At 43.0% G+C, this 15,186-nt stretch overlaps 1 protein-coding gene across 3 annotated transcripts in view; it reads right to left on the reverse strand.

Moving 5' to 3' along the window:
• The window catches only part of EPS8 (epidermal growth factor receptor pathway substrate 8), a 183,128-nt gene that overhangs the window by 4,535 nt on the left and 163,407 nt on the right, over window positions 1–15,186 (reverse strand). For all 3 annotated transcript variants that reach the window (XM_055118333.1, XM_055118331.1, XM_055118332.1), the window contains 2 exons: window positions 14,923–15,066; window positions 4,418–4,640 (listed from right to left, as the gene is read on the reverse strand). In XM_055118333.1, the coding sequence (XP_054974308.1) occupies window positions 4,418–4,640; window positions 14,923–15,066 (367 nt within the window). The remainder of the gene's footprint in view (window positions 1–4,417; window positions 4,641–14,922; window positions 15,067–15,186) is intronic.

Raw genomic sequence — 15,186 nt, forward strand, 5'->3', positions numbered from 1 at the left:
TGACCCTGGGCACTACCTCGCAGCCTTCAGGTCAGTCTTCCAGGCCATGTTTCCAGGCCAGCCTTCCCAGGCAAATTTGTGGCAGTTTTCTCTGTCCGGCTCGTGAGTAAAACCCTATGGGGTCTCCACTCCCCTTGGTTTCCTATGACATCTACCCCATCAGCAAGTCCTCTCAACCCAAACTAACCCCTCCCACCCTACCCACTCCGTCTGGTGTCTGCTTTCAGCACGGTTTTCGTGCTCTCTCTGTTCATCCCTTTCTCAGTATCACAGTTCAAATGCATCCTTGAGCCTTACACAACCCACACCGTGCCCCTGGGCCCCTTGACTCTCTGTCTGGATCTCATTTCTCCAGCAGCTTACAACGGCTTCCTTGGTGACCTTCAGATTTAAGAAGCTGAACTGGATGCGGCGTCTCACAGGATGGGAGGTGGAGCCGGACCTTTCCTCCCCCAGCCCAAAGAGACCCTGAGTCGCCGCCCATGAACGGCCCCTCTGGCTACTGATCAAGCTGCTTAACAGCCATGATCCCAGAGACCCACAAACGAATCTCGGAACCCAGCAGCTTTTGGCAGAAATCCCTCCAGACTTAATTATTAAAGTTTCAGAATTCCAAAATCATATGCTATTCATAATCAGTTAATAGAAAACAAATGGTCTAATGGTATTTTACCCCAACGCTCAGATCTGCCTTTTCAGCAGATCTGAGCATTGGGGTAAAATACCAATTAATAATGGCGAGTCTGGTGTTCAAATATTGAATGTAATCAAAGTGGAGAGAGAGTAATGTGGAAATCATCTGCCACACAGATAGGAGGAGGGTGTGGAATGGGAGTTATATTGGGTTTTTTGGTGGTGGAAAATATGCACTGGTGAAGGGACAGGTTTTCCATCACTGTATGACAGAGACTTAAACCTGAAAGCTTTGTAACTATTCCCATGGTGATTCAACAAATAAATTGATAAAAAAAAAAAGAAGCCGGACTGGGATGTTCTCCCCAGTTCCCACAGGATCTACTTTCCCCGACTTTAACTTCCACCCAATTATATGCAATTGCAAGCTTTCCCAGAAGTACTCCTTAGAGCCACACTGCTGTGTGCTCAGCCTCTCACTCTTTTCTTTCGCTTTGTTTCTGGGCCCTTTGGAGTCTTTGGAGCTCAAAGACTACCTGGCTGTGCCAGGGTTTAAGCCCGCTCCTGCAAGCAAGGCAGGCACGCAGTCCACGGAGTTCTCTGTAGCCTCTGATGCTCAGCATTTCCTAATACTCTCTAGCTACAACTTGCTCATCTCCTTTCCTTAAAGCATATGGCAAAGAGAAAACAGATGTATACCTGTTTCATTTGCATTACCTGGAACAATGCAGAGACTCAATAAATGGGAACTAAATGAATGAAGGAATGAAGCATCCTATTGAGAGCTTCCCTAAGAGGCTTTAAAAAGCATCAGCACAAAAACTCCTAAAATGACTATAAAAGAAAAGGGAAGTCCAAAGGGAAGAAAGGATCTGTCAAAATCTTACTGTTAAATCAATTGCAGAATTTAGGTAGAGTTGGTTTTTTTTGTTTGTTTGCTTGTGTGGGGGCTAGGGGGGCTAACTTTGATTAATTTACCTTAATTAACTAATTGTTGTCTCTCTCCCTTATCCATTCACACTTATGGGAACGATGTCTACAAACATGAACATACCCTTATGAGAAAAACAGGGAGGAAACGAACAAGAATAATGTGCTTGGATATTTTAGATACAAATAGTTCCATTATTCATATGTCACATTTGAGGACTGTGTACCAAAAAAGAAACTGATATAGAAATCCACTTAACTAATGAACCTGGCAAGTGACCATGATCTGGTCACTAAGAGGATGTTTGGTAAAAACTATTCTAAGACCTTTTGTTTTTTTTCCAAGGAAAATGTCTCAGCAAGTGTTTTGCACCCCTGGGAAACAAGTGAAAGTGTGGAAAAGTCAGAATGTTGTTTGAGTAATTATTTTTTTAACACCTCCAGTATTCGGGGGAACCTTTTAAACCCAAGAAAGTAAGTCCAAAGAACAAACCTGGAGAGAGAGAGAAAGAGGGGAGAGGGCAGCACTCAGTGGGCAGACAGCCTTGCAACGCTACCCTGAAGGACGCTACCCGCACACATTGGCCCCTTCTTTTCCAAACCACCCTCTTCCTGCCACCCAGCAGAAGGCCACTCTCACAGGAACAGGCGTGGCCACACTGTCAGGGAACTCTCAGGGACAGCAGAATTCTTTTTTTGAGCCTGCTCCTGCTATTGGCTTTCATTTACAATGTTCTAACTTTACTCCAAAAGATCCAACGGAAATAAAGGGACTCACATTTCAAAGGAAGTGGAAGAAATGCAAAATAACCCAAGTAAGGGACTCCTCAAAAGTGCTAAGAGGAGTTGTCTGAATAGCCCTCAGGTCAGGGGGCGCCCAGCTGTCAGTCAGAACAGGCCACACCAGGCTCTGGCTGCTTGTTACTGCAAAGGGCACGTGTGCTGACCTGTTCCTTGTTCCCGAGCATCTGATAGTATTTTATGAGTATTACTTCACAGTTCCTTGTATTTTACTTTTATCAGAAGTCCAGGCTGCAGCAGAGCAGAGGCACAATAGTCATATTCTTGAGAAATCTGACTATCAATAAACAAGCATTTCTATCTGGTTCTAGAAAGCCCTGCCATTCACTCAGAAAAGAATGTTTCCCCAAAAAAGTACTCAAGAAAAAAAGGATCCAGAAAATAAATACCTGTTTTATAAAAAGAAATATATTTGATGTCAAACTATACTTGAGATAGCTTTAAAAATAGATTTTTATAAGTGGCTACAAAGAGGTTATGATTTTAAGGAAGCAAATACGTGTGTTAACTTTGGGGGAGAGATCACAGCAGGCAGAGAGCACCTGCCTTGCACATGGCCCCAGGAATGATCCAGAAGTAAGCCCTGGGCACCACCGGGTATGGCCCCCAAACAAAAACAAACTCTTTGGGGAGATGTTTCTATGTTCTATATCAAACTTGCCCTTTTGCGGAGGAAAAACAGACACTGAAAATGATGAGTCACAATTATCAGGAGAGTTTTCTATCTTGAAAGCATTCTAACTGTGCCTCTTTCCCATCAGCTTATTCTTAGTTTCTGAGACTGGGAGAAAGAACAAACTGTCCCAAGTCACAGGCTGTTAAAGGGGACTGGGTGCCTACGATGGGCTGGAAAAAAGTGCCATGGTGTCAGTGATAACTGTGCTGATGTATCAAAGGAGGGGAATGTTGCAAACTCCTGGTGAGAATGAAGAAAGAACAGTCAAATCTAAGGGGAAATGTTCCTTTTCGAGACGAATAAAAACAGTTGGAGAATTTTCTCATCTCAAAACTATGTCCTCAGTGTCACTGAAAAAAGTGTTATCTTTAAAAATATATACACAAACCTACTTAAGCACATAATTTTTTTTAAAAGTGTCAATTACTTTTTAAAAACTTCATTCTCCCATTACTTTTTCTAGTGAAGTCACGATATGGTTAAGAAGGTCATTTAAACAGTTTAGACCTTGGAGAAGAAAGAAATGTATAAAAGGACTTAGATTTACTGCATTTAACCATAATTTCTAGAACATGCCTAGTAATTTCGTGTTTTTTCCCCCAGGTTTTTCATTTATTAAGAATGATCACAATCGAAGAGATGTGCCTTTGATTCGCTGAGATGAGAGAAGCAGGAGGGCAAAAAGGGAGATTCAATAATGTTTGTTTGTTTTTGGTTTATTGGGCTATACCTAGCAGTTCTTAGGGATTACTCTTGGCTCTGTATGCTCAGAAATTATTCATACTGGATGCCAGGGATCAAACTTGGGTTGGCCACGTGCAAGGCAAGTGCTTTATCTGCTGTACTATCATGCCACTCCTTTTGAGAATCAATCATCTATTCTCAGCCCTAAAGTTAATAAATACTTTTATCTGGGTATCAGAGATGAGATCTGCTAAGAAGGTAAATTTGATATCACTGCTTTTCCCACAATCTTCTTCCAAAGCAGTATCGGAAGACATAGAAACAAATAGAGCATATACAAAAAAAATGTTTTTTTTCACACCCAGCGATGCTCAGGGGTTATTCCTGGCTTTGCACTCAGGAATTACTCCTGGTGGTGCTTGGGGGACCATATGGGATGCCGGGGATTGAACCCAGGTCGGCCGGATGCAAGGCAAATGCCCTACCCGCTGTGCTATTGCTCCGGCCCCTACAAAAAAAATGTTTATAAGGGGAAAAGAGCAGAATGGAGGCACAGGAGATACTCTAGGAGAAAGACCAGTACTTATAGTTACTAGTACTTAAAAAAGACAAGGCCCACTATTAAGAAATATTTGGCTCCACGGAGCTCCCAATGCAGAGGGGACAAGGCTTTGGCCTCCCCGAGAAACTCACGGTCCACCGGGAGCTGCTTCTGTCTCTGAGCATCCCGCACAATGCTGCTGCCGCTGTCGCTGGAGCTGCTGTTCTGGCGGGTGACGTTTGCAGGGACCTTTGACACAGGCACTGGGGCTGGCATCGAAGGAGGAAGGGGGACTGGAACAGGAGCTGGTGTTGGGGGAGGTGACGGCGCCGGGGGAGTCTCCGTCGGTCGGGGGCCATATTCCATTCTCTGTTTCTATTCGAGACAATGATGTGGAACAAACACACACATATATATATATATAAGCCAGGGAGAGAAAAATGAATTATACTTTGACAAGATTGGTTGCTTGCTTGTGAACTTAGTTGTAAAACTTATTGTGTTCCTCTGTGTGTGTGTGTGTGTGTGTGTGTGTGTGTGTGTATAAACATACCTCTCCAAATTTTACTCTAAATGGTAAAATCATCATTAAGAACTGCCTTTAGGAGCTGGAAGAATAGTGCAGAGGGTAGGGCTCTGGCTTTGCTCTCGGCTGACGTGGTTCCATCCCTGGCATCTAGTATGGTCCCCCGAGCACCACCAGGAGTAGTTCCTAAGTGCAGAGCCTGGAGTAGCACCTGACCACCACCAGCTGTGGCCCACAAACAAACAAACAAACAAACAAACAAACAACCCCACATAAAAATGTAAAAAGCCAAACCCCAGCTGAAGAATGCTCTGTGTGGGGCCGGAGAGAGCCCAAAGGGCTGCCCACGTGCTTCGCAGGCAGGGGGCCAGGTCTGATGCCCCCCACTGCAGGCCCCTCGCTCCCACCCCAGCACTGCCAGGAAAACTGCTGAGCAGAAATCTGGGAAGAGGCCCCAAGCACTGTGAGGTTCAGCCTCCAAACAAAAAATGAATTCTGTCTTATCGTTAAAAAATCAGAATAGGAGTCAAGGACTCACAACCAAATACACCAACAGTGAACAGCAGTAACAGTGAAAAACGCCAAGAAGTAAAATCTGGCCTTGGAATCACACCAGATCAACATAGGTAAAAATCTGGATTGTTTTCTATTTCCCAGTTATTATAATTTTGGGAGTGGGATGGGGTCACGCGGGGGGTGCTAGAGGTATACTATCTTTGTGCTCAGGGATCACTCCCGGTGGGGCTATGGCGACCATATGGGGTGCTGGGAAGCCATCTGGGGCCAGTTGTGAGCAAGGCCAGCATGTTATCTCTTACACTTCCTCTCAGGCCCCACTAGCAATGAATTTTAACTGCACTGTCAGTTGATCAATAACAAAATACTGTTCTTTAAATGCTATGCTAAGCTACTGTTTAATTCTGCTGTTTCCAAATAATTTATTACGGATGACAAAGTTTCTGCAGATTTATACCTTAAAATAAACAATTAAAAATGCTGCTGTAATTTAAGTAATAAGCCCTTCTGCCCTCATATTATGATCGCGTGTTACAATTAGAAAATCTTCTTGCTAAAAATGGGAGATTTGTGGGGTGGATAATGTAAGAGAAATGATGTGGTCTTTAAATATTTATGTCTGTCATTTACAGACATACTAGACATATGGTCATGTAGGGTTTTGTATTTGTTAAGCCCACAATTTTAATACTTTAAAATTATGACTATTAGGCTAATGTAAGACAGTAGCTATACATTTTGACGGCAAAACTGCATAATAACGAAAACTCTAAAGAAACAACTGTAACAAACACAGAAACAATTTGTAATAAACTACAAATTCTCAAAAGGCACTTATGCTGGGGGGAGGGAGGCGGAGAGGGATGGTTAGAAAGGAAGATAAAAAAAATAACTGAAAACTTATGTCAGGTTTACATACTGCACTGACACCATTTAAATTCTCCTAAAATTCAGAATTCACAGAAGGAAAGCAAACAGGAGGCCCTTTGGTCAGAACAGTATTTATTTTTAATTTCTACGCTGGCCCAAATATAAGGCAATCACTGATTTTAAAAGCCATCCCAAATTTCCACAGAGATCAAATATATACAAACACACCAAACCATACCACACCACACCACACCACACCACACCACACCACACCACACCACACCACACCACACCACACCACACCACACACTGCTTTTTAATGAAAGTCAACACTCCAAAACCAAGACACCAAGCATCCCCTGTTAGGGCCTTCACAGCCGAGGGAATCTCCTGTGGAAACGCAGGGGCCACAGAGCCCTGGTGATGTTCTGCTCTCTCCTGCCTCTCTCCAGCTCGGCGGGGAAAGTGTTTCGAATGCTGCTGGGTCGTAGAGAGAGGCAGGAGGAAGAGGGTTTGAACTCCGCAGAGCTAGTCCTAACTTCGGATGAGTCAGTTGGAGAAAAGGAAGTTGACCCCTCAGCAGGAGTTTATTTCTTCTTTATCATTATTCCCCACAAAACTAAATTCCTATATTTGGGCCAATAAAATACTGGAGCAATCACAATGCAGCAAGCATCAGAATGCAGGGGCGAGCACACACCAAAGGCGCCTGCTCGATGCTCATGCACAACCCCCCCACCCCCAAGAAGGTTCTTTACACATAATTTCATGAAGGTTAGTGAATTCTCCCATTGGGATCCCAAGAGTCAAAGTGTACTGTTTTTGAAACTTAAACCAAAGAAATGCCATCAGCTCTGCATTCCATGATATGATTCATGTTCTTGCTTTCATAAAAACTAGAACAGCCAGTGTTTTGGTATCCATCATATCGCACTGTGAAAAACTGCGTCCAGTGTGTATGACTGTTGCGATTCCCCCTGGAGACAGGATCTGTGCCCGGTTTCACTCATCAATTACTGCCCTAAGTGCAACCTTATCAGAATAGCCTAACAGAACAATATAGATATGATTCAAAACAAGAGAAACCATATAAAAACATATGAAAACGTTTTATGACTTATGCTACAAATTTTATTTACTTGCATGCTCTGCCCTTTTCCTGCCTCACATTTCTAGCCTCCGGAGGGAAGATGGGAAGGGCCCTCCTTGAACTGTTACACTCTATTCTGAAATGGCAGCCAATTTTTGCCATGGAAAACAATTTGCAATACTTGGGGTAGAGGGGAAAGAATCAGTTCTACTGACTCTTGAATTATTTCTGTGTCCCTCCTTACCCGTCCTCCTCCCTCTTAGTGACTGCCCAAGTACTGTCTGTCCACTGATATTTTCTGTCTCTTAACTACTTTTGGTGCTGGGCAGTTTAGAGAGAATCTTGATGAGCAATCACATAGTCATCTTGATGAACCAAGAAAGTGGTTGGTTTTTAAAAAGTCATAATCTCCTCTTCTTGGTTTGCCTGAGACTTTCTCAGTATGAACAATGGAAAACCCATGTTTCCAGAAACCCCTGAGCTATGGGCAAACAGAAGTCATGAAGGTGTCTAACTAACCTTTGTCCTGTATCTCTCACTTCCTAACTCTTGCCTTTCATTTCCCACAAATGTGGAGATAATAGCTATACAAGTATGTGTGTATATATACACACTTTTATGCATATATATGTCATTTTTTGTCTGTTTTGGGGTCATACCAAGTGCAACTCAGGGGTTACTCTTGGCTCACTGCTCTGGTGGTACCCAGGGGATCAACCACATGGGATGCCAGGGATCAAATCCGGGTGAATCCCATGTAAGGTGAGTACTTTATTTGCTATACTATTGCCCCAGCCCCATCCCACAAGTATATTTAAAGTTCGACTTAAAACTATTTTCCTCTCTTCCTCTGGAAGAAGTTAAAATGACTAGATCGTGGGCAAATTTGCTTTACTACTACTAAGTAAAAATGAGTCATTGTGTTTGGTCACTAAACGCTGTGCAGAAATTCTCCAAGACCAAATAAAGTTAATTAGAGATAAGCTCCTGATTCATGCCAGATGGGAAATTATACGAGTAAATCCAACAAGACCATTAAAATGGAATTGTTCTTAAAAATTAAACCTACACATTTTCCCTCTAAATTTGTTCTCTTTGGAATTCTACGGTGAAAACAGGCACAGCTGGAACATTTAGATGGTGTTAAGTCCAAAGACTGAATCAAAAATTATATTAAGAAGAAATGCCACAAGGGAGCAAATGCAGGTTACCTCGGATAGCTCACCAAGCAATTGCTATTAGGAAATGGAGGAGATCACATCAAATGAGAATATTAGCACAGGAGATGGAACTAAAATATTATCAATTACACTTCACATCAAACATCAGAAAACATGAGCACATTTGTTTCTGACAGTAAAATTACCTGCCCAGAAATCAACCTGTGAAGGAGCCTATAAATATAAAATTTCCATTTCTCTATAATCCAATCATGGCAAACTATTATGTAAAATCACACTAAGGTAAAAACAGTGCGGAGTATTTCCATAACTGTATATTTGAGCTATAGGTTTATATTATTTTGATAAGCTTATGAAGAATACAATCAGCACATTAAACTTGTAACATTCTTTACGAGTTGATTTTACAAAAAGAAACAGATGCCATAGTGTGCTTTAGTGATCTTTAGCTTTTTAACTCGTATCGAATTTAAACAAACCTTAAACTGACAATTTTGCACGTGTAAAATATGTAAAGTAGATAAAGTAGATTGGGCAGTAATGAGAGAGTAAGAGCAAGAGAGAGAGTAAGAGAGAGAGAGAAAAGGAGAGAGGGAGAGTCATAGAGACAGAGACGAGACACAGAGAGAGCACCACACATTGTTTAAATCATTACAGGCAATATTTGGGGGAAATGTCAACATATGAAGCAAAATAAAACAGAACCATCCTTGTCTGAAAACCATACTTCTGATATGGTGCTTCCTAAAGTGGGCGGGTGTGGTAGTAGCCTTGGGGACTATTAGGGGTGTTTTCAGTTATTCTGATTAAGAATGATGGGGAAGGAGTGAGGGTGGGGGGGTGCTAGGTGATTTTTTTTTTTTTTGAAAAGGGAGCAGTAGAACAAATATGTTTGGAAACCTCTGCTCTACTTAATAAACTGGTTGTTGGGGATTTGGAAATTGATTTAAGAAAAAGAACTCTGGCCACTTGTTATTCCTTCACCAAGTTCTTTATCAAATGGCCAATGGCTGAAGGCAGCAGGACACAGAACTAGTATAGAGCTGAGCTTGCCATGGGCTGAGGGATGGGAGTGGAGGGGGGTGGCTATGGAGATGATGGCAGAGGGAAGCAGGCAGGGGGCAGAGGGTGTGGTGCTGAAGGTGGTATGCATGAAACCCCACTGGTACATATTATAAATCACGGTGACTCTAATGAAAAACTATAAATATGTAAAAAAAGAGAAAAGGCACTTTTAAGAACGGAATGGTTTCAGGAAGCTGGTCCTGAAATGATTCCACTTTGAGGAAGGAGATCACTGTGCCCCGTAGAACTTGAACACCTGGACCAGGCTTGAGAAACAGAATACTGATAACATGGGCTGAAAGGCACACGCTCCTGACTTCACTGGCACCTGCAGGAAATATTTCCACTATTGATGTAGAGTAGGAAAATAGTTAAGTAGAAGAGAACAAAATGTTGTATCTAGATTGGATGGTGATCACGAGACCACCACGTCCACGCTGCAGCCAAATCAGCCAGAACAGAGCGAGAGAGGCAGGAAACCACTCAGCCCGTTAGTGGTAGAAACAGGATTAGCATCCTTGTCTAGCAACACCCAGGCTGGGGGTTTGAACTGCTCTGGGAACTGAACTCAAATCCTCAGATGAAGAATCTGCTCAGACCCTGAGCCTCATTTCCGGCCCATTCCAGGACACTGTTTTCCCCAAGTACCTTCATGTCTCTTGCAAAGAAACAGAGAGGTCAAGATAATTTCTGTTGAATTTACAAAACCATTCAAGATATTAGACTCAAAACTACATACATGTTGTAGAGTGACTATCGCTAGTAATCATATGCCCATGTACTTAATCATTAATAATAAACAAGACTTCTTTAATTAAGGCCCAGAAAAATCCTCAAAGTAATTACAGGGGAAAGGTAGTTGGCTTCTGCTCTAGACGTAGATATAGCCTGGGAATCATTATGGGCGAAATTCCGGTAGGTGAGCAGTCACCAGGATAAAGGGCTGGGAATAAAATCAAAAGAAATGCCAGGAACTTCAGGACACAAGTGGGTTCCAGGCGGCGAGGAAGGCCCCACGTCGTCATCCGTGGGCCCGTGCAGAGGCCATCAAGACCAAGGATACTCTACAAACTCCTGCTTTTATCCTCACTCCTCCTCATCCCTCATAATCAGTGACTTCTTTTACCCAGCCGTCTCAAATCATTTTTTTAAAATGCTGCATGTCTTTTGTGAATTCTTCATTACCTCCCTCTCTCTTATTTTTAAGACTTTGCTGAGGCCATAAGGGAAACACATTAGGTGGGAATGGCAGTCTTTACAAAGCCATTAAAAACAATCACCCCAAATGTGAGACAATTACAGCCTGGACCCCCGGGGATGGAGAGTGGCATCAACACCTTCAGGGTGTCAGGTCCCCTGCTTGCTGCCATCAGCAGCTCAGGCCAGAGTGTGCGGACTGGGGGCTGGGCCGGCCGGGCCCGGCAGCAGGAATGCCATCGGTCATCACTCACTCTACCATCCCTCTTTCCCAGAGATCCTGGCAGGACAGCAAACACCCAATGAGGGGCATTCTGAGCAACTCACAGATGCTCTCTGGAAATAATCTGCATTGCACTCCCCTTTCCCTCTAGTTGCTGTCTATTTTCTAAATGAGTCAGATCTTGGGCTATTTTCCTAAACAAACAGGAAAAAAAAAAGAACTGATAGAGTTGTGAAAGGACACAGGAGGGCAAAAATCCAAGATCCAGGATGGCGGGGACCAGACGAACCTTAGTCGCGGCCCAGGGCAAGGAAGGAAGGTACCCGGGGAAACACAGCCGTGAGCATCGCACCGTGAACCTGGGCAGACCCAGTGAGGCCACGCCCTTTTCTTAGTGCTGTTCCTCTTGCACTGGCCGGCATCAGGGCTGGGGGATCAGGGGAAGGGCTCAGGCTGGATCATGGCAGGTTACGTCTGGGTCCCTGTGTTTCCTACGTCCTGGAAGTGGTGGGGGTTCAATCACTGAGTATTTGCGAAGCGTTTCACAATGCCCGCTGAGAGTACTGTGTTGTTATCACTGCGCTGTGCCAGGGTGAAGGAGGGAGCGGCAGGCAGCTCATGCTAGGAATCCTTAGGCACTTTCCCGCTGCACTGACGGGGAAATCCCTAAAGGCTTTGTGCAAAACTTCTTTCAACGTTTTCTACATTTTGAGATCCCTGGATGGAAGTGGCAGTGTGAAACCGCGTGGCCACTGGTGAGAAGAGAGCGTCTCGGCACCCCATTCTCCGGCACACAGAGAGGATCAAAAGCATGGCAGATGGCTTGGAGACTGTATGCAGGACAGAAGGCTTTTTCAGGGAGGATCTGCTCTTTTTATCTTTCTTTTCATCCGGTACGGTCTGTTGGTGTTCAAATATTTGTGGAATAAATGAATGGAAAGATGAGTAAGAGGACTGCTTTTGATATTTATGATCCATGGGGTTTTACAGGATACTCCAACCACTGCACTGTGCACTCAAATGGCAGCATCCTTACTGCTACTGCAAAGTATGCTAAGGGGTGTTTCTTTCGATATTTTAGATAAAGAACCCAGTAACACTGTAAAGAAATATAAAATGATGGATGTTAATTTCCAATAATTTTTTTCCACCTTCATCTAGTCATTCTGTGTGTGTACATATGTGTATGTGTGTGTGTGTGTGTGTGTGTGAGAGAGAGAGAGAGAGAGAGAGAGAGAGAGAGAAATATTTTGAGAATAGGGATTCTTTTAGGATAGTGCAGATGCCAGAGAACATATAGTGAAGCTTGCTTACTAAAATTTTATAGGACCTTGTGTTTTTGTTGGGCTCTGGACCAAAGTTTTAGAGATGTTAGAAACAGATTAGTTTTTCTTTAAAAAACAGGTCCCCTCAATTGAAAAACACATATTGTTATACACATTTCTATATAACCCCACTGTATTGAGAGCTGTGCCCAAAACTTGAATTAAATTAGAAAAGGGTGTTAAAAAATAAAAAAAAAACAAGCAAATCCCTATAAAATTCTACTTGCAAAAGTAGCAAAATAAATTCAATTTGTGAGCAATTAAAAACTTGTGGTCTGACAAAGTTGACAGAGATGTAAGATGAAGTTCTATGAAGGAGGAAGACAGGTCTCAACCCGAGCTATGTACCCTCTCCCTTCCCCCTGACATGCATTCTCTCAGCTCTATATTTCTCCTCCTCTCTCCTCAGATTCCTCTAAATAAAACTATTATCTTCACTAAAAAAAGTGAATAATTTTATTATTGTCAAAGGTACTCTCTACACGTGATACACAGTGAACTAGTTTTGGCTCAGTTTAGACAGAAGCAACCCCTGACACAGAAAGGTAAACTGACAGCTCAAGCCAAGGATTAAAAATGAAGAAATAGATGGAATAGTAAATAGGCAAATATGAAAGGTTCAATTCCTTTGTGAAATCTTGGGTAGAGGAAAATACTTAGACCTGCCAGTTTTAGCAAATCTTACTTATCTTACCTCTGTAGGAATAGACTCATTCCTAGTAATCATGCACAGATGTAAACAAACATGCGTGATTTTATTTTTGTTTTAGTTTCTTTCTTTTTTCCCTTCACAGGGCCACACTCTATGGTCCTCTGAGCTGACTCTTGGCTGTGTAGCGATCACGGCCGGCAAGGCTTAGGAAACCATCTGTGATGCGGGGGATCAAACCCACGTCAGCCCATGCAGGGCAAGCACTGTACCTCTGTACTCTCGCCAGCCCAATAACTGTTTTCAATATATAAAACATCAAATTTTCTGCTCATACACAGCAACCAGGAGTATCCTCTGCTGGAGAGTGTGCCGCAGAGCTTATGTTTCAGATGTTAAACACAGACCACATAGCTCAAAGGGGAAATACTCCACCACTGAGGTAGGCAAGAGCACTTCAAGCCACTCTATAACACACTACGCCAGAGGAAAGAAGATGGAGAATTGGCATTTACAAACCAGACAGAAACAACGTTAAATCAAAAATAAACTCAGAATACGAAAAGAACTTGGTGGGGGGGAAGGGACGAGTAAAGAAAATTCACTTCAAACATCCATAGGAAATCGAGCAGACCATACCTTGAATAACTCAAACTCCTTCTTTGGCATCAATAACTAACGACAAACAATGAATATAAAGTAAGTACATAACACATGTGCACATCAGGCCAGCCAAATCACTGCACAGCAAGCTGACTTTACCCGGCCACCACTTTCATTCTTTATTCTAAATTATACTTGATTTAGAATCTCTACGATCAAAGTCCCCTGCGTAAGCGCAGGACATGTTCTGTGCTTCACTGCAATGAGAAGCCAGGAGCACTTAGAGTGGCCTTGGCAGAAGGAAAATAACCACGTCTGGACGGTCAGTATTCATTTCACCAAGGCTACACTTGTCATAAAAATCTATTGTTCTGCTGCATAATGTATGTGTTTTCTCCAAATCTGTGACACCATTCTTGAGTCAGATGCTCCCGATTCTGGAACTTTCCAGAGTCCTTTCTGGAGCATGGGAAAGAAGCCACGACCAAGCCTGTCTGTGTGAGACTCCATCCGCTCTCTCTTCGGTGGCAGATCTGAGAGACCCAGACACAAGTCCAGCATCCCACGTGTTTGAGTGACAGGCAGGAATTCATACATTAGGGCGGATGAGAGAGAGGCAGAGTCACGGAAATACAATACAAGAATTATTCAATGAGCAAGGAGAGCATCTAACCTATCTAACCTCTAGTGTACATACATATTAATCTTAAAATCAAGAAAGGTAAAAATATTAAGTCCAGGGAACAGAGGGAGAGCTCAATGGATTGAGCACATGTTCCACATTCGGGAAGCCCGAATTTGAGTACCAGTACTACACAGTTCTGAAACACCACTGAAAGTGCCCCCTGAGCACTGAGCTGGGAGCACTGCCTCCAAACCTCAGAAGCAGTGTTGGTGGGGGGAAGAGGGGAAACCAGAGAACAGTCACTTACTAATAAATATTTGAGTAATATTCTGAAGCAGCCAATCAGAAAATACACACATAATTCTTCCCTATGTTTCTCTTCATTTCTCAAGGACCTTAGAAAAGAGTTGTACAAATTATATATTCTTAAGTCTCAGAAAGATTAATATACAAAAGGCACTTAAATCCCATCTTACATAGATGAATGTGAAAATGGTTAAAATGGTTAAACAAGTTAGATCTAGACAGATGGGGCCAGAGTGATAGTACAGTGAACAGGGCGCTTGTCTTGTTGGGGCCAACCTGGGTTCAATCCTTAGCATCCCATTATGGTCCCCTGAGCCCCTTCAGAAGTGATGCCTGAGTACAGAGCCAGGAGCAAGGCCAGAACATTCCTGGTCACGGCACCAAAAACATACAAACAAACAAACAAACAAACAAACAAACAAAACAAAAAGTAAAAACAAACCAAAAACAAGTTAGTACCGGACAGAAACCTGAGAATCACCTGGATGGTATGTGTGTAAGGTGGATCAGCACGCCCTGGTCCCAATTCTGGAGCTCTCACAATATCCAGGATGTTGTTTGGCACGAATCCGGAGTCTCCACTTGCATTGAGCACTTTCCACCACTGCTTCCTGTCATCGAGGATCTGGCGCGATACATACAAATGAAGGCATCATTTCTCTACCAACCCATCATTTCTCTACCACCAGTGGCGGAAGTTCCACTCTTATTCCTAGCAGAAGAGACCTGTTTAATTCTAATAAAC

Source organism: Sorex araneus, chromosome 10, assembly GCF_027595985.1.
Source record: "Sorex araneus isolate mSorAra2 chromosome 10, mSorAra2.pri, whole genome shotgun sequence".
In the NCBI taxonomy this organism is placed as follows: domain Eukaryota; kingdom Metazoa; phylum Chordata; class Mammalia; order Eulipotyphla; family Soricidae; genus Sorex; species Sorex araneus.